Consider the following 27,581-nt stretch of genomic DNA (forward strand, 5'->3'; position numbering starts at 1 on the left):
ATAAATTGAGTTTTGGGGCTTAAAATCAGCTAGAAACCACTTGAAGGGAAGGCTGAGATAATAGGGTTGTGTGTTTGGGTCTCACATCTGACGGTGGGATGAGCAGGTAATGACTAAATTTTGGTTTTGGGGTGACCTACTCCTTTAACCGGCTTAGAGGAGAAGGGTTAGAGAGAGTGTGTGTGTGTGTGTGTGTGTGTGTGTGTGTGTGTGTGCGCTGCGTTGGAGGGGTCGGGCCGACTAAATGAAGGGATAAATAGAGTTTGTTTTGGATGGGGGACAGCCGGGGGAAGAGCAGCCGAGGGAGCAGAGACCGTGAGAGAGCCGGCGGGCAGAAACGAGCCGGAGCCGGACGGAACCACGGTGAGTCGCCTCTGCGCGTAAAGCGGAGATGAAACGCGTTTCTTTGTAGATTTACCTTTAAAAAAAAAAAAAAGTGGTTAAAGGCGTTCTGCGTGGTAGAAACGGCTAACGGTCAACTTGAACTCTACTGAGACAGGAAAATAAAGTCAACTAAACGGCCTAACCATTCATGCATTACCGACATACCCCGTCATCGCTGTTTGTTTTACGCACTTGGCCGTCAGTTGGACACGGAGAGGTTTGGGCGCTCAATACTTTTGCCTGAGTGGGTCCAAACTTGATTTTGTGGTTTTAATTTTTATAAAATAGAGCAATTAATTACTGTGGCCAACAATTGATTTGCAGACCAAATTAAATCGGATCAGGTGAGTTTGGGTCAATTCTATACGCTGATAGTTTGGTAATTAATGTATCATAATGATGCGTCATAATATTTTGTAACTGCGGTGGCCAGAGTGGGTCTGTGTGAGGTTGTGTGTGTGTGTGTGTGTGTGTTTATGTGAATGTGTGGAAATGATACTAGATGCAGGAATTTGCCATTAGGTGAACTGGCGCTCCTGTTTTACGCGCGCCAAAGGCAACATTTGCATTTTAACACCGTGGAAGTCATTTTCTGGAAATGCCAGGGACGGTCATTGGAGAGAGCTGCGCGCACCTTTCCCGGTCAGAGGAAACACATTTTTTTCGGGGGGAAACAGATTTTGGCACAGCCCCGGCAGGAGCACACTGTGCGTCTTTGTGCGCGGCGGCTCCTCTGCGGTCTGGCCCCGCTGAGCCCCGGGGGGCCGCGGACACTCACACCCGGCCCGAGGAAATTCCTCCGGCTCTAATTTCTCCTCCTCTCTCACTTTCCCCCTCTCTGCTCAGGGGGTCTGACGATGAAAACCTGCAGAGTTACTTCAATTCAAACTTTGTCCGCCTAGTTTCCCCGCTGCCTTAACTTTATTAAACTGTCATCAGTACTCAAGTCAAAGACAACGAGTTGTTCTCATGCACATAAAAATTCAAACATGAAATTATTAAATTGGTTGGCAAAAACTAAACTGTCGATTCTGTAGTAATTACGTCAGTAAACAGTTCATTCAAGTTTAATTTATTTCCAGTCCACATGATATCTGCTGAACTGAGCGTGATACTGATTTTCACCGTGCTTAGCCAACTGTTTTCAAAAAGGTCTCAACCCTGTAACTTTATTCAGACTATAGAAAGGAAGAATTTCTGGTGAGCTGACTCAAATCCAATGCATGCTGGGAATTATTAACAAGATTAAATGTTGATTAAACTATGTGGTCAGTTTAGTGAATGCTTGGTACTGTTGTTTTGCACTGACAGGCACTGACAGTTTTTAAGGTGAAAAAGGCACAAATAGATCAAGAAATTTGTCGATTTATCGATCTTACACTTCAAGGAGTATTTTTTGGTCTGTTCAAATTGATTTCAGGGACCTTAATCTCTATTCAGGTGTTTGTTGCACATGTGGATCTATCAAAAAGGGGAAAACCTTCCCCTTTTGTCCCCAAAAATGATTTATTTTACAGGATTGTGTGTGTTCTGGTTAGTGCTTATTATCTCTGACAGTATTTAGTCAGAAAGCAGCACGGCCGCTGTGGCAGACGGGTTTGGGAATGGCACCATTTCACCATGTCCATATCCTGAAGCCGCAAATTCACAGTGTGGAACTGTGAGGCTTTTCATGTCCATTCCTGCGGATCAAGGCCTGTTTATCCGACACCAGAATGTGGTTTTAAGGCATTCCAGTGCAGACTATGGTAGCCCAATTTGACCAAAATAACAATAATCCCTGAAAGGAAGGAATTATGGCGAGGCTTGGTCAGTGTGAGCCCCAGTGAGGAAATGTAAAACAATATAGCACACACTCCTCTCCACTTACTCTGCATTAAGAGTCTTAACATTCAGATGCAATCGGCCCATTGGCCTATTGCCATGTAGAGGAAGGTAAACCTGCCTCAACTCAGTTTACCCTAATTTTTCATTTGCAAAAAAGAACTTATCCAACTTTTTAGGGCTGAGATGAATCTTGTAGTAAATATATTGCATAGACTACATCAAATAATCAGCTGATATTCGTCATATGAATGCAACAAGCCATCAGTTTAATATACAGGATAAGCATAGTTTGCAAAATTAACAAGACTGGTTTGAATGGAAATTAGGTCTAAGAAAAATCAAAGAGACATTTTATCTTGGTGGTTGTTTACTTTCTAATGATTAACTGTGTATTTCTTTAGCACCAGTCTGAGTGTGTGTGTGTGTGTGTGTTCTTGCTCTCAGATGTATTTGCAGCTCTGTCCTGACACCTTGCGGCCTCTGCTGGCCGGCCTGTTGCTGCTGCTCTGCGTCCCGGGAGCACACGCGGCAAAATGCCCACGGCAGTGCATGTGCGACCAGATCCAGCTCACGGTGGCCTGCGTCAACAAGAACCTGACCCAAGTTCCTCCCACTGTTGACGAGGTGTGTCTCTCACACACGCCTCACAGATGTTTCCGAACTTCAGTGTTTTAGAAGAATTCACTTTATCCCCATATTTTACTGGCTGTAAAAAGGCAGTGCTCCCTCTTGTCCTTGTAGATCACAGTGAAGCTGGACCTGCGGGGTAATGACATCCAGGAGTTGCCCACCGGGGCGTTCAAACACACCCCCTACCTGACCCACCTGTCCCTGCAGCGCTGCAACACCCGCACGGTGAAGGAGGGAGCTTTCCGCAGCCTGGGACGCCTCGTCTTCCTCAACCTGGCCAACAACAACATTGAGATTCTCTATCAGGTCACACAAACGTCCATTATCTCCCTCTGTCTCTCTCTCCCACACATCTTTCAGTCTCTCTCTTTCTCTAACCCCGTCCAGTTTTCTCCTCCCCCCATCATCCTCCTCATTAGAAGTGCCTATTTTAAGAGAAGTTCCCTGTTAACATTGGTCCAACTGCAGCTCATTCTCATAATATCCCTGCTTCAGTGGACAGTGGACAGTGATGGAGAGTGACAGGAAATATGTGGCAGACAGAGGGGATGATGTGCCACAATGGGTGTGAGTTGGATTCAAGCCTGGAGTGGAAAGAGTGCCACAGTGTGCACAGTGTGCACAATGCATCCTAAAACACTTTAGTTATGTTATAAACAGCTATTTGGTTATTAACTTTGCATTTTTGTATCACTTGGCAGGGCTTTTTTTTTTTTAATGTAGATGGTAATATTTCCAGTGTAGCAATCAAAGTTAAAGGACATCAGGTTTTTGTTTATTATTGATTTATTCTTTCCACAGTTATTTTGTAATAACTGTGGAAACATAAACTAGAAGCAGACAGAAATATATGTAAGGTTATATAATTATCAATGGGAAGAGTACGGGTATGAAGACTGTGAAGCTCTAGCAGTAGAAAAAGTTATGCCGTGGTTATATTCATATGGCACAATACCATGCACAGTTTTCTGTATTACTCTCCATATCATCTAGTAATTCAGTCCACAGTGGCCAACAAGAAAAAACAGTAAAAAAAAAAAAAAGAAAGAAAGAAAGAAAGAAAACTGGTCACAAAAATAATTATAAGGATGTATCTTTAAATGATGCAGGTGTTCTGCTTTAAGTGCCTTGCTGAAGGGCAAATCTGCAGGAGATACTGAGGAATATGAGGGGATTCTCAGTCTTTCTTAAGACACAGAAAACCATCATTTTCAGCCACAAGAGGTTTTTTTTAGGTACTGTATCTCAGCTTATCAGCTTATTGTGTTTTGTGGGTCCAGGAGTCGTTTGACGGCCTTTCCTCGCTCAAGCAGCTCATGATCGACCGAAACCGCGTGGAGGAGATCCAGCCCGGAGCTTTCTCTCAGCTCGGCTTCCTCAACCTGCTCTCCCTCACACACAACCAGCTGGTCTACATCCCCAACATGGCCTTCCAGGTACACACACATGCGCACACACACAAATGTGTACTATAGACTCATCCCGAACCCAACCGTCCGCTCTCCTACAGATGTGCACACCTTGACTTCTGTCCCATTTTATGTCGCTTACAGACTCTCCACAAAATATTCCATGATGACTAAGAGAAAACATACTTTCAGGGTTTTGTTCACAAAGTAACTGAAACTGAAATGCACTATATGGACACAAGTATTGCACCACCTACACATCACACCTACAGGAGCTTTTCTGACCTCCCATTCTAAATCCAGAGGCATTAAGATGGAGTTGGTCCCCCCTTTGCAGGGAGAACCGCTTCCACTCTCCTGGGAGGCTTTCTACCAGATTTTGGAGTGTGTCTGTGGGAGTTTTTGCCTGTTCATCCAGAGCAGCCTTTGTGAGCTCAGACACTGATGTTGGACCAGAGGGCTCGGCTCACAGTCTCCGTTCTGGTTGATCCCAAAGGTGTTGGATGGGGTTGAGGTCAGGGCTCTGTGCGGGCCGCTCAAGTTCTTCCATGCCAAACTCAGCCGGCCACGCCTTTATGGAGCTGCTCTGTGCACTGGGGCTCAGTCATGCTGGGACAGGAAAGGGCCTTCCTTCCCCAAACTGGTCCCACAGAGCTGTAAGCAGAGAATTGTCCAAAATGTCTCGTTGAGCTGAAGCATTAAGATTTCCCTTCAGTGAAACTGAGGAGCCGAGGCCGAGCCCTGAAAAACCAGCCCATAGAGTTATCCAGTCCAGTGTCGGCGTGCTTTACACCGCTCCATCCGACGCTTGGCGTTGTGCTTGGTGATATAAAACTCAGCCATGGAAACCCATGCCTTGAAGCTCCCGGCACACAGTTTTTGTGCTGATGTTGATGCCAGAGGAGGTTTGGAACACCTGAATCCAATGATTAAGAGGCGTGGCCTGATACTTTTGTCCATACAGCGCATGTAAATATCTCTTTTGAGTCAGTAAATTCTTTGTAGAAGCTCTTTTTGCTGCAGTTGCTGCTTCAGGTCATCTTGGATATGTCTGTATCTCCTTGGCATAGTTTGGTATTTTCAGCCATTGCAAATCTGCTCAGAAAACAAGACTCTTAACTTGTCAAGTGATTTGATGAATCCACGTATGATGTGCTTAAAATATTTTGTCATTCATCATTTATGATTTAACAAACAAATGCAATTGTGTTGTCAGCGGGTTTATGAAATCACTTGACACTTATTCTGCGTTTTATCTCATGTATTTTTATCGTGCTTTTAATCATTTTATTTTTGTCACCTCCTGTCTGTGGGATTCTTTATGTTTAGGGTCATTATCCTGCTGAAACATAAATCATGCACACCGTGGGGTCCCTTTGCTGTTAATTGATATTATGAAAATTTTCTCCAATCAGTGGCTTCGTTATTTCTGCCTTCAGGGTTTGCAGAACATCAAGTGGCTTCGTCTCAGTCACAACTCTCTGAACTACCTGGACACCGAGGCGTTCGCCGGTCTGTTCACCCTCACCCGGCTCAGCCTGGACCACAACGAGCTGCAGTTCTTCCCCACTGAGACCATGACCAGGTAGGCTGCTCGCTTTAAATCCCATCACCTGGGCGCTCCTGTGGGAATCAAACCCTCAACCCTGACAGTCTTAGCGCCGTTTATCCATTCAGTGACACAGGACACAAGCAAGACCTACGTGAGAAATACAGTTTCTCATCCTTCAGACTAGGCAAAGCCCACCAGCCAGTTTGGGTATTTTGAGTCCTGAGCCACAAAAAAACATTGGTTAGACTTGACTGGTAAATTAATCTGTCAATTTGTGTCTATATTTAGTCTGTGAAGTGCCAAAAATGACAGCTGGGAAGTTAGCAAAACCCAATGAGATGTCCTCAAATTGCTTATTTAGTCTGACTAGCAGCCAAAAAACCCTCAAAGTATTCATTTTGTAATGATATGAATGGAGAAAAGTAAGACAATCTTAGCAGAAGCTGTTATCAGCAAATGTTGGGGGTTTTCACTTGATAACTGATTAAAATTAACTGTTGTAGTATTCATCACTGTTTACTGTCAGGCACTTTTTTGTACAGTTTAATCACTTCATCTGAAATAAATACTTCATAACTGTTTACTGTTAGTCACAGTGGTACAGTTTGAACACTTTATTCACTATTTATTATTATTACTCATCTTCTGCATCAATTATTTATCTACTGCATCAGCAGTGCCTTGTTTATGTAGTGCGGCCACCTCTCCAGGCTATTTTTATTTTTGCATGTTTTGTTGTTTTAAACCTCATTCTGCCTCTCCTTGCTATAATTACATTTCCTCGCTGCCTCCAGACTGCCAGAGGTGACCCGCCTGGATCTGAGCTACAATCCCATGACCTACCTGGGGGAGGAGGCGGTGTCCATGGCCAAGCTCACCCACCTCTTCCTGGACCACATGTCCCTGCAGGACCTGGCCAACACAGCCATATCCAAATCCCCCAGCCTGACCCACCTGGACCTCAGCCACAACCAGCTCCGCGTCCTGCAGCCTTTCTCCGCAGGCTCGCCCAAGCTGGCACGCCTCAACTTGGCCGGCAACCCCATCTACTGCAACTGCTACCTGCGGCCCCTGAGGTAAGGGCCCCCGTGCAGACTGAGAATTCACTCCTGAGTGTGATCCACCCTCTCGTGGCGGAGCACTAACCCCCTGCCGTGTTGTCTGACCTCAGGGAGTGGGCGATCCGCAGTAAGGTGAAGCTGCTCGGGGCGTGTGGCGGGCCGGCCCACTTCTCCGGGGAGAATCTGGACTCCATCCACCCTCCAGAGCTGCGCTGTCAGAGCCAGGAGGCCATGCTGAAGGCCGAGTTCGAGGAGGCCGCCAGGATCACGCCGCCGCCCACCGAAGAGCCAGAGAACAAGGTCAAGTGTCCCGCAAACTGCGCCTGCGAGGTGAGTGGCATATTTTCATTGCTGGAAAATCTCCTGATTACTTTTTTTATGTTTATTAAAAAGAAATGCCCACTGGAAGTTACCAGAGCCCAACTGAGGTCTTAAAATTGCTTTTTTACCAGCAGCCAAAAAACAATTAGTAATAAATAGTAAGTAATTATATAATGATTAAGCAATCAAACCTTAATCATTTGTGCAGCTGTAAACAGAAAATGGTTGGTATTTTTACTTGATTAATTTGTTTATTCTGTTTAATTTGTTTATTTGATAGGGACAGAGCACATTAATGAACATCAGTATAAAATACAAGAGGTAAACATGCCAGAGTTAGCGAGAATGCCCATTTACATCCGTAGCCCCTCGGCAGGTAACAAAAAACACAAAAATATAATTAACAACACGCAAGTACAAACATACAGATATGCATTATGTCCGGTTAAAAGTGATCACAGCTGTGGTTTGCCTTGAGCCATTGTTTGAGATGAGTCTTAATATTATAATCAATTTACGTCCTTTTAATTGATTAACAAACTAATCCACTAAACATTTCGGTGCTACCCTTTGTCTCTGTACACTTTATTCCCATCACCCACCTGTCTCCCTCCCTCTCTCCAGGGCGACACACACCACTCCTCCTGTGAGAACCGCGGTCACACCAAAGTGCCGCGCGGTTTCTCTCCCGACACGCGGCTCCTCGACCTGCGAGGGAACCACTTCCACTACATCCCGGCCAACAGCTTCCCCGGCGTGGCCCAGGTCGTGTCCCTGCACCTGCAGCGCTGCAAGATCGTGGAGGTGGAGGGCGGGGCCTTCAGCGGCATGAAGGGATTAATCTACCTGTACCTGTCCGAGAACGAGCTCTCCTCCCTCAGCCCTGACGCCTTTAAAGGTATTTAAAGGACCAGTTCACCCAAAATCAGAGAAATACAGTTGTCCCTCGCTATAACGCGGTTCACCTTTCGCGGCCTCACAGTTTCGCGGATTTTTTTTAGTGCAATTTTGCATGATTTTTTTTTTTTTTTTTAACAGCGCATTGTGTTCTGCATCCTGATTGGCTAAGGGAGAGCCCACGCATTGTGTTCTGCGTCCTGATTGGCTAAGGGGCTGTAGACCATTGTCAATCAATCTCCTCCGTGCCGTGTCTCCTGTACAGTACAGAATGCGTTCATTCTATAATACTGGACTTATTTTCCTACGAAGGTTTGAACTTTGAGAGTTTAAACAAGAGAGAAAAGTGAGAAAATGTTAATGTCTGTCTGGGAAAAGTGTATAAAGTGTGTAGTGAGGGGTTTTACAGCCTTAAAACATCTATAATTGTAAAAAATAAAGCTGACTATTTCGTGGATTTTGCCTATTGCGGGTTATTTTTAGAACGTAACGCGATAAACGAGGGACCACTGTAACCTTTTCCACTTCCTCCCAGTGCAGTTTGTCAATCTAAATAATTTTGCCTTCAAAGACTAATGTTTTCATTTACTTTCACCCTCTCCTGTCACACCAATACAAAGGTAATGAAAGAAGATGTGTTTGTGCGGCTTAGTTTAAAAAAAAAAAAATCAACAAAAACCATGTGAAAAACTCCACAGCAGCGTCTCTTTCCAGAAACAAGGACACGACAGGCTCACAATTACCCGCAGACTTCAATGTGAAGTTTTGTTAGGGACTATTTTCTGCCATAGAACGCCAACCAACACCCCAGCGGTATCGTTCTTTCACAGAAAATAGGTCTGAGGTTTGTTGTAACCCTGTCAGTGTTCCTGGGAAGAGACCCTGCTGGTGAGTTTTCAAACACATTTTTTTTCTCGATTTGAGCTCCACAAACACTTAACAATTCAGGTCAATTGTATTGTGGTAATGGCAGAAAGCGAGAGTTTCATAAATCCCAACTGCTGAGTCTCACCAAAACTATCTGGATTAACGGAAAAATCTTACATTTGTGTTTCTGATGATTTAAAATGAGAAAGACGTTAAACTTGTATTTCAGCTCAATGATCTAAGCTGAGTTTCTCCAACCCAAACCCACCCAGGTCTCCCTCAGCTGACGTACCTCCACCTGGAGAAGAACCGCTTCACCAGCTTCCCTAAAGGAGCCTTCAAGCTGCTGCCCGGCCTGCTGGCGCTTCACCTGGAGAACAACGGCATCACCAAGCTGGAGGCGGGCACCCTGCTGGGGGCCGAGAGGCTCAGGGGCCTCTACGTCAGTGGAAACGCCATCAGTCAGGTGTCGCCCCGGGCCATGGATCAGGCCAACGATCTGGACACGCTCCACCTGGGAGGGAATAAGCTGAAGGAGGTTCCCACCGAGGCCCTGAGCAAGGCGCCGAACCTCGGGGAGCTGAGGCTGTCTGGGAATCCCATTCGCTGGATCGGGCCGAACGCTTTCCAGCCTTTAACCAGGTCACTGAAGGACCTGTACCTGGACAAAATGGGACTGGAGAAGGTGAGTGTCCTGTGTTTGGATGTGAAGACCTGTCACCGATTCTCACAGACGCCCATTTGAATAATCTTCTGCAAACCCAAGTCCTCTTTTTCCTAATCCGAGCACGGCCTCACTTCACACAATAAGTATTTAAAAACTACTAAAGCAGAATTGGGATCACTCAGCGTTCAGGCTAATGGTGGTCATCTCCTCAGCCATCACTGAGCTGGGCAGGCTACCTGTCCCTTACCTTGACTGTGTGATATTTCTTGTTTTCTGATAAAATCCCTCTCCCTCTCACACACACCAGATGTCCCGGGACTCCCTGGTGGGTCTGGGTCCGAGGCTTAGGAGTCTTTATCTGGAGGGGAACCAGCTGGAGGAGGTGCCTGACCTCCACCCTCTGACCACCCTGGAGGTCATCAACCTGGCCGACAACCCTCTGCTGTGTGACTGCCCCCTGCTGCCGCTACGCATGTAGGACACACACACACACACAGGCAAACTCAGACCGATGTTTTAACAACCACAGTATTACAGGTTAACAGTATTGATTTACTGATGTATTCTATGACTTTACTGAAAAGCCTGTAATCAGTATACTGATTTACTGTAAAACAGATGTGATGTGAATTAAAAGAGATTCAGACGCTTTGGACAGTAAATACAAACTCCTACTCTAAACTGCACTGTCTCCTTCTCATTTTAATAACCAGTGACACCGACCAATGATCTGTTTTTTCATTTCTGTCCAGGTGGATTGAGAAAGTCAACCTGAAGGTGCGTGCCACCTGTGCCAACCCCCCTGAGCTGAAGGGTCGCAGGGTCAAGGACGTCCACATCTTCAAGGCCTGTCCCGGCGGGGAGAGCCTCCCCTCCTCGCCAACCATCACCACCACAAAACTCTCCAAGGCGCCCAAGTCCACCAAACCCAAACCGGCGCACCTCAACTACCCGCGGCAGGTCAAAATGCTCAAAGCCAGATCCAAACTCCGCAAGGGTCCGAACCCAACGCCCGCGGCAGCCAGGAAACCCACCCGGCGCAGGGTGGCTTGAGACTATGGCCACGGAGGACCTCAGGCTTCTGGACTGATGCTGAGGTCTGCGGAGTCGAGCTTGATTTAGGCCAAACACAAACTGACACCTGCTGAAAATGAATGAAGTCAAACCATGGATTGAACTCTTCCGCTTCTGAAACTCCACTGTGACGCCTGCCACCCAGGGATGTTCCAGCTGCTGAGGCGGTGTTGTACTTGGTGTCTCTCCTGTCAGTTTTTCAAACACTTTTTTTTAGCCCATTCTGTACACTTTTTCCTTTTTGTTGCTTAATCAACACAAGCTGAGGTGGCCAGAAAAAGTATTTTACCCAGGGAACGAGCATGTGTGCTCTTTTTCAGCACTTCCCTGCTTCTCTGTTCATGAAACACACATCAAGCTGTCTAATTCAACCACATTGTTGGACGTTGTTTAAGTGGCAGACTGAAGGTCTTTAGGTCAGCGTTGGTAAATGTTAGTTCAATTTGGTGCAACAGAAAGCAAGAGTTGTTTAAAATACTCTTCAGTCTAACAAAGCTGTCCCGTGTCAGTCTATTTGTATTAAAAAACAACAATGTATGTCTTCATGCTAGTTTTTCTAAACCACTACACTCAAATTGTACTGAATTCACTGAATTTCAATTCCCAAATATCAATTGTGAAAATAATCAGCATATTAGGTTCAGTGTTTTAATCAGTGATTGTACATTTACAAAGCAAAAAATCTGGATATAAACAGGGAATAATAAAACATATTACAACACAGGAAGTGTCTGCAGTGTCATTACAGTCAAATATGATGAAACATCTTGAGGTGTGTATTCGCCCGGTGATTTGATGTCCTTTAGAGTTTGACTGCACGTTCAACTAAAACAAAAAGGTTGAAAACAATCCCAGCTGCTCAACAGAAACAAGTCTACACTGGAGCTGTGCCAGTTTCGAGAAAATGAGGTAGTTTAAAAGTGGCTAAGCTCGTCCTTGTGAACAAAAAACAGAGTCATGTTATTTGGCACATTCTGGCCTCTTTTCACTCCACCTTTCCCTTTCTGTTTGTTTTTTGTTTTCCTCTTTGATTTAGTCTTTTATTTACATTTTTCTCTCTCTCTCTCTCTGCTGTCCCATCGTCCTTGCTCTAAGCCATGCTGTCATCCTCCTCTCTTTGCTCCTCCACCTCTTTCTCATCGTTCTTCTCCACATTTTCAGCAGACAGACTCTGCTCAGGTGCTGTCCTGTCTCCCTGCTCGGTGATGCTCTCATCTCCTTGGCTCTCCTCTCCAGTGTCCATCTTTTTTATCAACTCTTCACTGTCACTCCTTCCATTTTTACTCTTCTGTATGATTTGATCACTAATGTCCTCTGTTACTTTCTTTTCTGCCGTTTTCTGCTCTTCCCCTCCTTTCTCTGTAGTTTCGCTCTCATGGGATTTGCTCGGCTCATTCCTGTGGTTTTCTGCGTTTCCCATCGTGCTCTGCTCTGCTCCATCCTTCTCATGTTTGACCAGGCTAAGACACGGTGGAGGGACAGGAGAGGCTTGCAGAGGGTCTGTTGAAGGAGCAATGGGAGTCTCCATCTCCACCTCCTCCACCTTCACCTGCACTGCAAAGACTACGGCACAAGGTTGAGTCAGAAAATGAGCAACATTTCATATAAACCAAACTAAGTAAGCAAAGTGCTGGTGTCAGAGAGCAGCCACTTACTCTCCTGCTCCTCTGGCTCAGTCTTGGGCTGGATGAGAGGGACTTTTGGTAGAAGACCTGGGCCTTCCAGCTGCTGGGGGGCGTCAGGGCTGATCACCCCGGGGCGCTGAGCAAGAGGTCGCCTCTGACCGGCTTCCTCATCAGAGTGACACTCAACGTGCTCCAGCGAGGACAGTCTCCTCTTCATATTCTTCTTTTCTAGAATAGACGGAGCAAGAGGAGGTGTGGGAGATTTTTCTTTTCAATCAATCATCAGCTAATTGTGATGGGTGATATGATTTCTGTAGGTGGACACAAAGTCTTTAGTAGTGTTTTTCCATACAAATGTGCTGGCCTGGCTCTACTCAGTTTGAGTCTGTCAACCCAGTGTGGCTGGAGTTTGTGTTTCCATGACAACAGGGCTGCCCACTCAAAGGTGTGTCTTTAACTAACAGCAAAGCCCTCTGGTTGCCTGTGGGTGAGCTGATGAGTTTCTCTTACCTTCGCTACCCGCACCCCACATGGGTGTTTCTATTTTCAAAATAAAAAAGATCAAGACCAACTTGAAATGGACACAAGTTTCACAAATCTTGCTTCGATATTTCCTGGCTGTAAGCAACTCTGTTTCAAAGCTGTTCAATTTGTCTCAGACCAATGACTGATGATGAAGCCCTCTGACGCTGCCACAGTCCGCTTGACGGCAGGTCTGCAGACGGTCCACCTCGGATGCCGCCCTGCACAACTCAGCGTGTTCAAACTGGTGATGGAAATGCAACACAGCGCAGCACGGTTCGACTCAGAGCGGCCAAACGTGCCGATGGAAAAACCCTTTATGTGTCTGTAAGTCGAAGATAAAACTTACTCTTTCTCCCGTACACAAATGGCTTGGTTTTCTTTGGACGTGCCACTGGGATTTCCACTGGTTCTACTAGAGAGGAGAATACAACACACACCTGTCAGAACATGTGGTTACATGTGGCAAATACACTGATATGTACTATAAATTAATTGGCCTATTAAAACAAAATCAGGCTACAGCAGCATGTACTCCAAATGAACATCCAGAGGTGCTGCCACACAATTTCCCCAAATGACATTGTAAATTCCATTCTTATGATACAAGTAATTAATTTTGACTTAAATCTCATCATACCATTCCCCAGTAAAATCTGTTTATGTGAGAAATACAACAGGATAACAAAAGCAGCAACAGCGACCATTTGTGCTCTTGTAATGTTGACTGACCAACACAGAAACACTTACATGCTTCACATGTTTAGCAAACTCGACACGCCAGCATAGTACACTGCAAAAAGTCAAACTCTTACCAAGATTATTTGTCTTATTTCAAGTAAAAATGTCTTATTTCTAGTCAAAATATCTCATTACACTTAAAATAAGACATGATCACCTCAGAAATTACTTGTCTTTAGACAATTTTCACTTGTTTCAAGTGAAAATCTACTTGACAAGAAACAAATTTTGCCAATGGAACAAGCAAATTTTTACTTGATCACTTGTGTCACAAGTAAAAATTTGCTTGTTCTTATTTTAAGTGTAGTAAGATATTTTGACTAGAAATAAGACATTTTTACTTGAAATAAGACAAATAATCTTGGTAAGAGTTTGACTTTTTGCAGTGTAGGATAATTTCTGTTCGCAAGTTTGACACTCAGCCTTCTTGTCATCAACCAATTTAACATGATGCCAATCCACAGATGGTTTCAGCATCTTTTTTCCATCTTCAGCTGAAAAAGATGCTGAATCCATCTGTGGAAAACTGATTGGCTGATGAAAGTGAAAAGGTCAGCACTGCCAACTTTTCTCAGCTGACAGGCTTACAGACCGTCCACACATTGGACAGTTTCCCTGGTTGCTCAGCTCTGTGGGAAATGGACTTCTTGATTGTGACTGAACGCACAGTCAGTGTTTCAGTCTGCATGACAATAATCCAGTGATGGGATCTGCCCCCATGATAACCTGTTCTCACCCACACACCTTTTCCTCTAACATTAACCTCAGTGTTTACCTGCTCCGAGAGGCGGCTGCAGCTGGTATCCGGACACCTCGCACCAGCCGACAGGGTAGATGTCGGGCGACTGGTGGTCGACCCACTGGTCAAACTCGTCCTCCCAGCCGTCAAAGTGGATGAGCAGCAGGCGGCCCACGCAGCGCTTCACGGTGGCCACACACACCAGGCGGGGCTCCATCAGGTCCACTGCCTCCAGCTTCATGTTGGGGGAGAAGCCGTGGCCGGGATAGTCCTGACAGGAGAGACACACTCACGCATGTTGACTCTGTTTTGTTTAAATCCCGTAGTGTTACACAAATGGTGAAATAGAAAAAAATAGTAACGACGAGTGGACAAAAACATGGTCAATGCTGCCTAAAGGCACGTTCACTAAACATGTTTGAATCTCAGCCCTAATTCAAACTTGGGAGTCACCAAATAAAAGTTTCCAGAAAATAACATTTCAGTTTCAGTTCAAATTCATCTATTTCTTTATGGGTTTGCAACTGTTATGAACACCTCAGAAGATAAATTAAGACAAAGAATGTAAAAATGTCTATTATGCTTACATGAAGTTTTAGGGACTGAAATGATATTTGTTTTGACCTAAACACAAAAACGAAACCAAGTACAAATTTCCATTTTGCAAAATTAACATCAGGTATGATCACAACCCAATATTTCTCTAAACAGAGCATAAAGTATTAAATTATTTATAAATTTTGGATGTCATGTCTTACAGTGTTGAACAGTCGAGCCGGTGCAGCTTTAGAGTTCGTCTCCTTCAGGTATTCAGCCCAGGTGAAGGTCTGCGAGTTATAACCTTGCAGAGGAAACGGAGAGGAAGAACAGAGCACCCACAGCATTAAACTGAAGGTTTCACTTTATAATGTAGACCTTCAATCAAAAGTACACTGCTTTGGTCATTTTCTTCAGTTTCAAAAATAGTGCATTCACATCCAATTTGGTGAGTAGCTGCAGGAAAAAAAAAAATACCTGGAGGTACGGTGAGGGGGATGTTATTCTTTTCGCAGAAGCCGATGGGAAGGATGCCGTGAGCGGAGGCGTGGTAACAGAACCAGTCGTTGCCGTTGAGCGAATTGGCGCCGTCGACACCGACCATCAGGTAGCCCTCTGACAGCACCTGGGAGGACGGAGGGAGGGGGACAAACCTTAGTACATCTTTTACTCCCAAGTACCTTTCTGACGTCCAATCAGAAACATCTAAAAAGGCTTAAAGCAAAACTCATTCAAACAAAAGTCACGAGTCTCCTTACCTTGTGCACTGTGGTCACACAGATGTTTCCCAGATTGAGAGGGTCAATGGCCTCCAGCTTCATTCCTTCCTCAAAGAAACCTCCCTCCATGTAGACGAACCTGGGCTGCACAATTAATCATTTACCGTGCTGTGACTGTCACTGATAAAGCATTAATCGACCGTTTCTTCAGCATGAATCATCACCTCACCTTCTTGAAAAGCAGCGGCGTGCTGTCAAATTGACCTTTTCGGCACGGAGGGTGGCCGTCACCACCGACTTCAGTTTTCTTGACTGAATATAAAAGGCAGAAAAATAAATGAATAAAACCTACATCTTTATTATAAAACGAAAAAATATTTGTAGTGCTATGAAAATTAATTACTTATTGGTTATTCTTAAATATTATTCAACGATAAAAAAAAACTTTTTTTTAATGCCTCTGGAAATAAATACAACATCCTTCAATCTGAGTACATTATGGCTGAGCAGATCAAATGGAACTTATCTCAGCAAACTGTATGATTCATTAGTTCATTCTTTTTTAAAATCAATTCACAACCCAAGTAAGTAGTTTTATTTAAAGTATAGTGGCCCTGTTTTTGCTGTGTTTGTAACACACGTCACCTTAAGTCTGACGTCATTTGGTTTCTGCCTCAGATCACCTGCCTCTTAAAGACTTAGGATTTCTTAACAAGGTTTTTCTTTTGCGCTGAGATGTTAATGTTATTTTGTGTCTCATGTGCACACTTGGCATTTATCTCACCCCCCGTCAATCATATGTGATAAATCCTTGACGTACCGGGGGGTTTGATGTCGTGACCGACTCTCCTGGACCAGCCCACCGGGTGCAGCAGGGGGCTCCACATGTGGCACCAGAAATCGGCGATCATGTTCTCGGGGGCGTCACTCTGGTCGGAGTACAGCAGCCGCAGACGACCGCCGATAACCGACTCCACGATGGCCAGGCGGGTCCGGCTCACGTGTTTGGGGTCGACCACCTCGACACGCATCCCCGGCTTGAATGAAAACTTCATACTCTCTGCGAGCTGGGAGGACAAAGGGTGGGGGCGGCAGAAGAACAGAGATGCTGCACATTTTTTATAAAGTCAACAAAATTTACCTTCTCAGTTTCACTGCTTCTACTTTTGTCATTTCTTTTAATTTGGGTACTCATCAATTAAAAATTCCAAGCCCATTTCTATCCAATTAATTCAATATATTCAACTTCCCTCCAGCTGCAATTAATTGGACAGGCGAGGCTATCTTACTCACCTTGTAATTCTCAAATATAGCCTTGTATCTAACTCTTTCTAAATACTTTGTCTTTTCTTCTTTTTATTTTTATTTAACGGTAAAAAATTACTACTGTTTTATTACTCATTGTAAATATTTTACAATACAAAGCATTTTTTTCTTACCTGCATTAACTTGCACATTTTTCTGTTGTACTTTAACGACATCTTACACTCCTTCAACCATTTGTACTCGTTCTGCCATTCCTTCTTTTACACATCAGCAAGCAACAATTTCACGCATTCAAGCAATCACACGCATTTTCTTAAGAAAATGCACTTTTCTAGTTATCTTATCACACTGATCACATACGGCCCAGATGGGTACAGACAAGGTTGTTTTTGTGCCTGTAAACGTAAAAAATGTAATTTTTAAAGTTTCCACTGGTTTTACAACTGGTAGGGTTACCAAGCTGGAAGAGAGGGAACAAATTAAATCTAAATAAAGCAGAGCGAGAGAAAGGTGTGTCATATTTATATCGAGCTGTATCACCAGCAGTACCTTGAGGTAGAAGTCAACAGGTAGCGTGTTTGCTCCCACCAGCTTCTTCATCAGATACTCTTTCCAGTCTGGGATGTTCTGCTGCACATCTATAGAGGGAAAAATAAGGTTTAGCAACAAATATAAGCAAGTAAATAAGCAAGCAAGCAAATCATGTCATGGTCTATGTATCTATATCTATCTATACTCATATTGTATATACAGCCTGAATAAATATATATGAAACACAAAATCAAATGCTTTTCAAAAATGTGTGAGAAACAAAAAATAACAGCCCTAAAGACATGGCCTTTTTTTTTTTTCATTTGTACTTGAGGATGACGATGGTCACACAGTTTTGACCCCTCACCCTGCGGCGGCACCAGCAGTTTGCTCGTCATGGCACACCACCCGATCGGGTTCAGCTCCCCTGAGCCGAGGCTGCACCAGAAGTCGTGGCTGCTGTCGTGTTCGAAGCCCTCGTATCGTAACAGAGCTTTGTACCCTGGAGACAAGAGGAGGATCACATTGATGTTACTGACTAGCCAATATAGGTCTTTGATTTAAGATCAGTTATCAAGTCGTCTAACTCCAATATCATTAAAATCATCGTTCAACGGAGAGTTTTGGTGTCTTGTGGTCTTAAGATGCTTTTCCAATCTCTCAAGGGGGCAGCTAAACAAATCACACACTGACAGACACGTGTACAGACCTGCTAACTGGATGACGGTGGCAATCCAGTAGACTTTACTGGGCAGGACTGCATTAGTGTTCAAGACCTCCACCTTCATCCCAACCGTGATGTCGTCCCACTGGGAGCAAAGAGGAGCCTGGAGGGTCGAGGGTGGGTGGGTGGAGGGGTTGCAGAGGCGATGAGGATGTTAAGAAAAAAATCAAATCAGGGATCCTTCCACATAAACCAACAACTGCGGTGGAATTTAATTTTCAAAATCTAAATGTAAACTTTCTTCTGCAGATATTGTTTGTGATGTCTGATATCCTACTGTACATACTGTTATTACTGATATTCAACTGTACATACTGTTACTACTGTATATATTGTTATTACACTGTTTTTATATTTTTTATTTATATAATGTCTGCTTTCGCTGCCTGTAGAGCTGCTAAACCAGTTTTCACAGTAATGTTGGTGACAATGTTAACACTGACAATAAAGGATTCTTATTCTTATTGTGCTCCATGTTCACATGCTCCACAATGCTTGAGGCTAATTCGACTTAATGGTGCAGTGTCCACATACACAGCTGGACTGTCAAAATCCCTCTCTACAACTCGCCATCTGACATCCGAAGCAATCACAAACAGAGAGACGTATCAGAAGCAGAACAAACAGAGGTTGGCCTGTGGTGGCTTGACAGAAAAACGCGAAACATGTTGTGCACTGTTTTTGTAAATACGGCTCATGACATACAGTCTCTACAAGTGTACGATTCAACTCTTTCCCATAATCTAGTGTTAAAACAGCAAACAAAAATCGCAATAAATCATAATATGGAATCGCAATACTGTTACTTAATTGCAATAAGACTCAAATCAGCGCCCACTTATCGTGATAATATCGAATTAGTAGATTATCAAATCGTCCCCATCATACTTTAGTGTCCCAGTGCACTGAAAATGAAGTCGTGTGCAAGTCTGAGATATCATAACAGACTCACGTGTCTGAAGCAGGAGACAGACGCAGCCAGAGACGTTTCCCTCTCCAGGTAGGAGCCCCAGTCGAAGCCTGATGCAGATGCTACAGCACAGAGGGGAGAGAGGAGGTGATGTTTTTTTTTTTTTTTTCCACTAAAAATACTTTTTTAGAGTTGTATGTGATACAACAGTGAAACAACTTTACAAAAAAGCAACAAATCACTAAGATACCCATTAAACACAGCATAAAGACATAACATATATGTATCTGAATAGGTAACAAACAACAGTGAGTGGGTGGTGTGTGTGTGTGTGTGTGTGTGTGTGCCCTCACCATCCACTCCGACAGTTGGAGGGGCCTTGGTCACCTTGTTTAGCACTGTGGCGTTTTTTGACGGGGGCTTTCCCTTCAGAGACAACAAAAAGACACACATACAGCATTGGCACACATTCTTGGCATTTAATGTAAAAAGTAAATGACCCACAATGCTCCTACAACAACTATTATAAAAGTGGTAATTTGTTGGGAGTTTGGCCTGTTGTTGGTCACCCTTCTCGATATCCATGGGGTTAAAGTAATCACCGTGTCATTAATTAGGTCAACCTGTAATTGCATGGGTCTACACCTGCCGGGGTTGTTGATGAAATGTAGACAAGTGGCGAAACAACTGGGCAACTAATCCATTAGTTAACTAACAAGAGATTAACCAGCGATTTTTCATAACTGTTATATCAGGCGAAAGCACAAAACATCTACTGGTCATAGAGCTTTGCATATGCTAAAGGTTTACTTGCTTTTTCCTCTGCATCATATTGAAATTAATACTTTGTGGTTATTTAGGCTGCGGATAAACTGAATTAAAACATTTCAGAATCAGAATTGGAGACACTTTATTGATCCCAGAGGGGAAAATGGTTCAGTTCACATTCGCTCAATTTCTCAAGGGAAGAAATAAATTATAAGAAATAGCAAAAAAGTCTTTACACCACATATACACAGGGATATTGCACTGTTGAACTGTTGTCAAGTCCAACAGGGGTACAATTACTGCAAACTTAAATGGACCTTATTGGAGTCTGGTAACGTGTTGGAATGAAATCATTAATCGATCACATCAGGAGCTGCAGCCCTAAAACAAACAAAACCGGAGCAAATAAATAAACGAAATAATTGGGAATTAATTTCCAATGTAGACCTCTTCTCGCGAGACTTGGTGTGACGCGCTTACACAACATCGCAGAGTTACCCAGGCCTCAAAAGTTTTTCGTGCTGTAATGGGATTTGCAATGGATTTCAGTGATGATAAAGGCGCTTTCCCCCCTAACGACGAACTCAACACAAGGTGGCGTTATTGTCGAAACTGATCAAATATGAATTAAGCGATAAAAATCAAAGTAGGAGTGTCACTTACGGCGGCGTCCCATGACTCCTCAGGGAGCTCGGAGGTGTGTTTGCTCCTGGACGGGACGGCGTCGGGCTTTAGGTGCCGTCCGACGAACTGTCTCACACATTTGGGGAAATATTTGGACTCCTGATAGTCAGTGGGTTTGAAATGTTCTTGGCAGATGTACTTGTGGGCGAGCTTGTGGGCCGGGATGTTTATATCTATGTCCAAAGCGTCGAGCCAGACCCTCAGTCTCTCAGGACAACCGACTGGAAATCGGTGAAAAACGCGATCCGGCTGTTTCTTGTTCCGACAGGAGTGAATAAAGCACCTGTGGACCATTTTAACTCACTTGTGTGCGAATACAAAAGCCTCGGCTAAAAACCAGTGCGTGAAAAACCTACGCATGCACCTGCAGTTTGCCTCCAGCTATTTTAAATACAGCGCGGGATTCTTCTTCTTCGTGTATTTCATCCTAGTTCTTCTTCGTCTGCAATGGTGCTTGGCAAACACACTGCTTTGGGACATTATCGCCACCAACTGTGCGGAAATGTGGATAAAAGTTATCTTAATAAATGGTAATAAATGAATCCACCCTTAAATCGCTGCATTAAACGCATCGCCTTTAAGTACTGAAGCAAAAACATCACAAATCCCTTGCAGCTGCTTCAAGGATTTATTTTATTCATCATCATCATCATCATCGACTCAAATATTCAGTTCTCTGTTTTGCTGTTTCATCTCCATACTGGCAAGACATGCCCCATTGTTTCTGACTGCTGGCAGAAATCACACCTCCCACTCAGCTTAGAGCTTTGTTAAGACTGCGCAGTTAAAAATATCAATGAGCAGTGGGTGAAAAAGTTGTTTGTTTGCCTGAATTTTTTTTTTTTCCAAAATAAATTGTTGATACGCCAATTGTGCTGCATTTCTGAGATTTTGATTTCAGAGGAATCCATGGGGACAAACACATCAACACACTGGGTCTGATATTACTGCACACTGCTGCTTTCATACCCTAATCTGAGGTGAACATCCATATGGAGGCAAAGTGAGTCATAATGCTATACCACCATACAAATGAGTATCATAGAAAAACATCAGGCGAAACTCTAATGCACAGGCGATTTACTGGGGGTTTTAAAGTGGGCAACTTCCCTCACAGATGTTTAGCTGAAGGCCCACAACACCTCAACAACTTTGGATTACCACTAAGTCGGTGCTGATCAGGGATGGGACAATGTTTATGTCACGATACGGCTCAATATGTGTGACATAATATGACAAACATGTGGTTTCCTGATTCGATGACAATGTAAGAAACAAAAACTTCACAACAACGAAGTAAGACTGTGCAGAATGAGCCACCAATCTTTCTAGCAGTGACACTGGCTTTCTAGATGTAAACAATTCAAAAATGTTGTCAACACAAATTGCAAATAATGTGATTTTTTTAATAGAAAACTTGTCAATACTGTGTGTGAAATTTGTCCTTGCTACAGCTGGATAAAATTTAGCTTATAATCACAATTCTGCTCCATGTAAGAACTGGCATATTTTTAAATTTTGTACTGAATTTCAACGCACGGTCCAATCCCTTGTCTTGACACTTTAACGCCTACGGTCACTTCAGTGTTGTGGCATTCAGACTGTCTACCAGAGAGACAGAGATGATTTTAGTGCCAATCTCCACATCAGATATCGTGTAAGGTGACCAACAGGCCAAAGAACCCAGTGGCGCTGCCCAGTGGCCAGCTGTGTAAGGCACTGGGCGGCTCCCTTATGTGCGTGTAACCTGATCTATGTGAAGCCAGGAGCTGCTGAGAAAAAGTTCACCAAATCTTCCTGGGCTAAAAATAAATCTTTATATTGTGTGATATGTTAACTATTCAAGTTGCTTTTGGGTAAAAACTGAATCTCTGTTTTAGGGCAAATCCAATAATTAACCTCATTAAGCATGCACACAGACATGCGTCCATCCATCCTCTCATTGTCAACTTCAAATGAACGATAGTCAAGCTCTGACTTTAAAGGAATACTCCAACTTTTTGGACAAAATAGTCTTTTTTTTTTCCAGCTTACCCAGACTAACAACTCCCATAGATTTCAAGTCTTTATGCTAAGCTAATACAAAATGCTCCCCACAGGAACCAAACCACTGGACGTTCAGAGGTGAAAATGGTATCCAACATCTTGTCTCAGTCTGGGGAAGTCGGAAAAAGGCTATTTCACCCGAAACGCTGAAGTATTTCTTTAAGCTTACAGGATGATGTTTTCCGTACTGTATTTTCTCTGTGGAAGGACGAGGCAGGTGGCCGTCGCCCGGTCTAGTGCTTAGCCTTGCACAACCAGCAGCTGAGATTCAACAGCCACTGGTGGGCAAGTTTGAGCCTCTGGGGATAAACTACTCACTGAACTGGAAGACTGAAAACATCCAGTATGACTGTACAGCACAAACTGTTCTAAAATTGTAACTACTAATATAACAAATACATACTGTATGAAGAGTTTCACCCCAAAATACTCATAAAAATGTCACAAGACTGACTGGATGAAAATAAAGCACATTATCAGTCACCATTTAAGTTATGAGCCATCTTATGGTCATTCCTACCAAAATACTTTGATGTTTGAAACTTCTAACTAATGTGTTATTTTGATGTACTGGCAAATTTTGCTGGAAAAAAAATCTAAATTGATATAATCAGGGACAAATTGCAAACTTCAATTCATTAGGCAAGATTAAAACTTATTTTCACTCAGTCTTGTTTATGTACAGCACAAAATAAAAAAGGCAGCTTAGTCATATCTTCTCAATCCACTGTATTACATTAAGATCCAATATAGTACAGTATGCCTGGAATGCCATCACATACTGAGCTGATGGCACTAAATTAAATCCTGTGGCAGTTTGTCTTGGCCATAAAAACCATCTCATGTTTTCCTTGTGACTGTTAAAGTCTTGCATTCATCACTTTCTCACCTGCAGGCGCGCCAGTATGGAGGACTTCTTGGAGTTGGAGGAATAGGAGCGCGAGCAGGACATGCTGCAGAAGCGCTTGGTCTTGGAATAGAAGGTGCCGATGGTGCCGGTGGTGCCACACATCTCGCACACCACTGGAAAAAATGATCATGCAATTTGTCACACCCCTGCTACAAAATGGGTGTGTTATTTCATCTGTATCATCTTACTTCATCAACAACCTCACAGCTTACATCGGGAACTGAGTGATGGTTCAAGCGTTTTGCAGAAATGTCCAATCAGTGTTTGATTCAATCCATAAATTACATTTAACACAGATATAAAAATACACCCGGACAGGGGAAGCAGGGGAGGAAAAACACAATAAAAAACAAAATTGTAATGAATCAAATCAACGTCTGCCACAACCAACGTCTGCCATAATCATCATACGTTAACAGTAATCTGTTTCTTCCACAAAACAGGCGAAAACACAAAATGATGTGGTTCAAATGTATTAAGATTACACACACCTGTGGTTTCTTATTTGTCCAGGTAATGAGGTGTGAGTACTGTCCAAGTCGTGCACTGTGTAAATATACCGTCAATCTGTCTCCATGTCTCTTGATTTGCGGCTCACCTGGTCTGTCGTCCTTTGTTTTAGTGCCGCTGTGAACCGCTGCTTCTTCTTGGCTGTTCTTCCCGTCTTCCTGACCCTCTCCGCTGCTGTTGTCAAACTGAATGGGGGCCCTCTCCTCGTCTTCTCCCTGTTGGGAAACAAATGAGAGGCAGACAGGAGGGGGATACTGGTTTTTAGGACTTGGTGATACATCAATATTATATCAATATTGAGGTGGAAGTAACTAATTACATTTACTCATGTTTCTGTAACTGAGTAGCTTTTTTGTGTACTTTTATTTTGTATATTGAGTATTTTTTTAAGTAATTTATTTTTTTTTTTTTTAAGTAATCTTACTTAACTACATTTTATGCTTGAGTGTTGTGCTTCACTACATTTTAATTCAGATCCATTACAGAGAACAAATGATCAAAGAGAGATTGTAGAACCTTTCACAATAAAAGCCCAGTCAGCAAAGATGAGAGGAGGAACCTGCTTCTGCTTTGTTGGTTCTACTTCTTGTCATTTCTATGAGCTACTTTTCTCTTACAGCAGAACCTCTACCACTACTGGAGTAAAATATCAGCAAAGTAGCAGTACTTCTACTTGAGAAGTAATATGTAGTACTCTTTCCACCACTGGATGTTGTGTTATCAGACTAGATCATCTTAAATTTTGGATATCGTTGTATCGTATGGATATGGAAAAATGTTGCCTGCCCAACTCAGTAGACTGTTCTAGCTGACAAGTTATAGTTTTACTATTTACCCCACCAGCTGGCCATAATGTTGTTATTCCTAATAACTGTTTATCAAAAATTTCTTGTGAGTAACTATCTTATAAAAGTTCCAATAGTCATCACTATGATATTGTCAAAATACTGATATTTTGTTTTTGGTAAAAGATATTGTGATATTTCTGCCTACATCACCCAGCACTGCAGATTTTATGTTAAATATTTGAATGAAACAACCTAGAGAGCGATTTAAAGCCCTGAAAATGGCAGAATCATTCTTTCTCTCTGTAACTTCTGTCAGACCTTTTCCAGTTTGCAGCAATAATCACTTACAGGGACTTTATATTCTCTCGGCTCTACAGTGATGCTCCTGCGCTGGATGGCAGGCAGGCATTTGCTGCAGCCGGCTCGATCGCAGGTGGTGCATGGTGGGCGTATGAAAACAGTCGGGACGGCCCCGGGCTTCAGCTTCAGATTCCCCGTGGCAGCCAGAGCTTTGAGGGTGACGCTGGGCAGCTTGTGCTCAAAGTACTCTTTGCCAAAATGCTCGCTGCACAGGTGGGACGTGGCTGTGGCTACCCAGTTGCTGCGGGTTCGCTGGACCTGCTTCTCCCATTTGCGAAACTCTTCGGGATCTTTGGGGAATTTGTACAGCGTCACACTGTCCTCTGCGGTTTTGCCACACCCGTAGGCCACACAGTGGTAGGGCATCCTGTCTGCTCCTCTGCCACAGGACCAAAAAACATGACATGAAAGAGCTGGAGCTGAATCTACAGATAGGACATCCTTTCTTCTTTCAAGCTGTTATGTGATCTGTAGAAAGAAGACAACAATATAACTTTTAATTGCATGTTTCTACTTCTGTAACACTGTCCCTCTAGGTAAGACCTGCTGGAAAACATAACACGCCATTCACAGACAATAAATATAACATTAGCAAACCTTTAAGCAAGACTACCCAACAAGCACCAGAACCAAAAAGACACTTGGTAAAAAGAGGTGGAAATAAAGTAAACAACGAAAAACTTGGTGAAAAAGGGGGCCGAGATGAAGTAAACTTAATTAAAAGCCACAGCACACACAGCAAAAGGGGATGAAAACAAGAATTGTGCTATTTAAGTGACTGTTGCAGACAAAAATGATGACAAATCTTGACAAGCCGGCCGGTTAAAACATAAACACAACCCAGCTAGCTCGCTTGCTAGCTAACGTGCAAGCTAGCTGGCTAAGTGCTAGCAGCTTCATACAGGAAAACTCGCTCATTATTATTATTAAATCAAATATTTTTAGAGGGTAATGATGTGTAGGCAGTCATTCACGTCATATTACCAAAACTAAAAGTTGCTCTGATATAAAGTGTTTGTATTGAGGCAGGCGGCACATGATGATGGGCACCTACCGCGGGTCGCTGTGGTTACCTCTGGCGCATGGGATCATGGGAGTTGTAGTTTTTAAAGCAGAAAAGTTTAGTCGCCTACAAAACACAACACACTGGAACACTTAATATCCTGATTACATGCACTTAGTAATAATCATGTAACAACAATAATGCAAGTAGTAGTAGTAATTCTGGTACTGTTAGCAAATAAACTTTTTTTTCTGATATTAAGTTTGTTTGGTTTTGCATTTTACACCATCTACTCATATTTATACATATATACAGTATCATAACAAGAAAGGGGCAGGTGCTGCTTGAAAGGCATGAAGAAATTAAAAAAACAAAAAACAAAAAACAAAAAAAACACACAAATGATTCTGTCCTGGAAAAAATAATAATTTTATTATGTAGTATATGAGACCTTTTTTTTATTTGTTTATCTATTTATTTATTTTAGGGTTGTGATATGTAATTTTAGAGCAAACCTCTCCAAATCAGTATCAACAAATAATTCTAGTGCAATACCATAAACTCCATTACAACTTCAAATAGGCAACAGTTCATCCGGCGGCATGAGCTTACATGACATGACTGAAATATGTCATGTTTATGTAGCCACTCAGTTGTGAAAAAAGCATCTGAGCCATATCTTAGATTGTGAATTTTCCCTTCCTTCATCTCCTCAGCTCTCCTTTTGCTTCACCTCCTGCCCTCACCTCCTCTTGTCTGCAGTGACTTTGTATTGAGCACAGATAACCTACTAACAGTGAGTTGAAATGTGAAATTTCCCCACCGTGGGACTAATAAAGGAATATTTTATCTTATCTTATCTTGGTTGTAAACACAGACAGTATGGCTGTTTGTGACTAATTTTGATGAGGGTATTCATGCTTCCCACAGAATTAACCCTGTCAGTTTTGGTGGCACCATCACATTTCCTCTAGCGCCACCCTCAGGCCAAAATTGCAAAAGCTGTTGCAGATTGTCATAAAAAAAAATTTGATGACCGTGTTCATGCTCCGAAGACAGTGAATCCTTCCAACTTTGGTGACCTCATGACCTTTCCTGTAGTGCCACCCTCAGATCACAATGTCAAATTTACACACACTTTTACTGCAGTAGAAGTAGAAGTACTGTTCCTCTGCTGGTATTTGACTGCAGTAGAAGTAGAAGTTGTGCGGTAAAAAATCTACTGCAGTAAAAGTAAAAAGTGTCTCATTTAAAATGACCTGGCAGTGACTGAGTTCCTTTTTCCAAACAGTAACTGTGTTAGCTGTGATTTTTTCCATGCAGTTAGAAAAGGAGGAGAGAACATGCTGCAAACTGCATGCTTTTAAAGGGGCATTACACTAAAACTAAGGTGAGGACCATGTAGACTCAACTGATCAACTGACTCCACATTTTTTTTGCCAGTTGAGTCTAAATGGTCCTCCCTTCCACTGACCATCTGTAGCTTTTCATTGTGCAGCTCTTATTGTG

At 43.1% G+C, this 27,581-nt stretch overlaps 2 protein-coding genes across 3 annotated transcripts; one reads left to right on the top strand and one right to left on the bottom strand.

Moving 5' to 3' along the window:
- Positions 1-280: 280 nt before the first annotated feature.
- On the top strand, positions 281-11,412 carry chadlb (chondroadherin-like b). The gene is made up of 11 exons (XM_030078066.1): positions 281-363; positions 2,656-2,835; positions 2,953-3,147; positions 4,122-4,277; positions 5,690-5,835; positions 6,597-6,878; positions 6,974-7,193; positions 7,809-8,082; positions 9,221-9,633; positions 9,923-10,089; positions 10,368-11,412. The coding sequence occupies exons 2-11, from the start codon at positions 2,656-2,658 to the stop codon at positions 10,666-10,668; spliced, it is 2,334 nt and encodes a 777-aa protein (XP_029933926.1). The 5' UTR covers positions 281-363; the 3' UTR covers positions 10,669-11,412.
- l3mbtl2 (L3MBTL histone methyl-lysine binding protein 2) lies at positions 11,324-26,186 on the bottom strand. 2 transcript variants are annotated; one of them, XM_030078063.1, is made up of 18 exons: positions 26,124-26,186; positions 25,058-25,537; positions 24,010-24,136; positions 23,391-23,524; positions 19,357-19,429; positions 19,046-19,125; positions 18,079-18,196; positions 17,737-17,871; positions 17,388-17,476; positions 16,393-16,639; positions 15,802-15,884; positions 15,612-15,716; positions 15,331-15,478; positions 15,075-15,157; positions 14,353-14,587; positions 13,186-13,251; positions 12,345-12,542; positions 11,324-12,252 (listed from the first exon to the last, which is right to left on the bottom strand). In XM_030078063.1, the coding sequence occupies exons 2-18, from the start codon at positions 25,433-25,435 to the stop codon at positions 11,780-11,782; spliced, it is 2,772 nt and encodes a 923-aa protein (XP_029933923.1). In that variant the 5' UTR covers positions 25,436-25,537; positions 26,124-26,186; the 3' UTR covers positions 11,324-11,779. The 2 variants fall into 2 exon arrangements, with proteins under 2 accessions (XP_029933923.1, XP_029933924.1); XM_030078064.1 differs by lacking the exons at positions 23,391-23,524; positions 24,010-24,136; positions 25,058-25,537; positions 26,124-26,186 and adding an exon at positions 20,435-20,872.
- Positions 26,187-27,581: the final 1,395 nt, after the last annotated feature.

The sequence above is a fragment of the Myripristis murdjan genome, chromosome 19 (genome assembly GCF_902150065.1).
Source record: "Myripristis murdjan chromosome 19, fMyrMur1.1, whole genome shotgun sequence".
NCBI lineage: Eukaryota > Metazoa > Chordata > Actinopteri > Holocentriformes > Holocentridae > Myripristis > Myripristis murdjan.

Bases quoted from the DNA above. Each gene is read 5' to 3' on its own strand.
- chadlb (XM_030078066.1), top strand. From the start codon at position 2,656: ATGTATTTGCAGCTCTGTCCTGACACCTTGCGGCCTCTGCTGGCCGGC. The intron at 8,083-9,220 runs GTATTTAAAGGA...AAACCCACCCAG, and splicing joins CAGCCCTGACGCCTTTAAAG to GTCTCCCTCAGCTGACGTAC. The intron at 9,634-9,922 runs GTGAGTGTCCTG...CACACACACCAG, and splicing joins ACAAAATGGGACTGGAGAAG to ATGTCCCGGGACTCCCTGGT.
- l3mbtl2 (XM_030078063.1), bottom strand. From the start codon at position 25,435: ATGCCCTACCACTGTGTGGCCTACGGGTGTGGCAAAACCGCAGAGGAC. The intron at 13,252-14,352 runs GTAAACACTGAG...TCTCCTCTCTAG, and splicing joins GCAGCCGCCTCTCGGAGCAG to TAGAACCAGTGGAAATCCCA. The intron at 12,543-13,185 runs GTAAGTTTTATC...CGTCTATTCTAG, and splicing joins ATTTGTGTACGGGAGAAAGA to AAAAGAAGAATATGAAGAGG.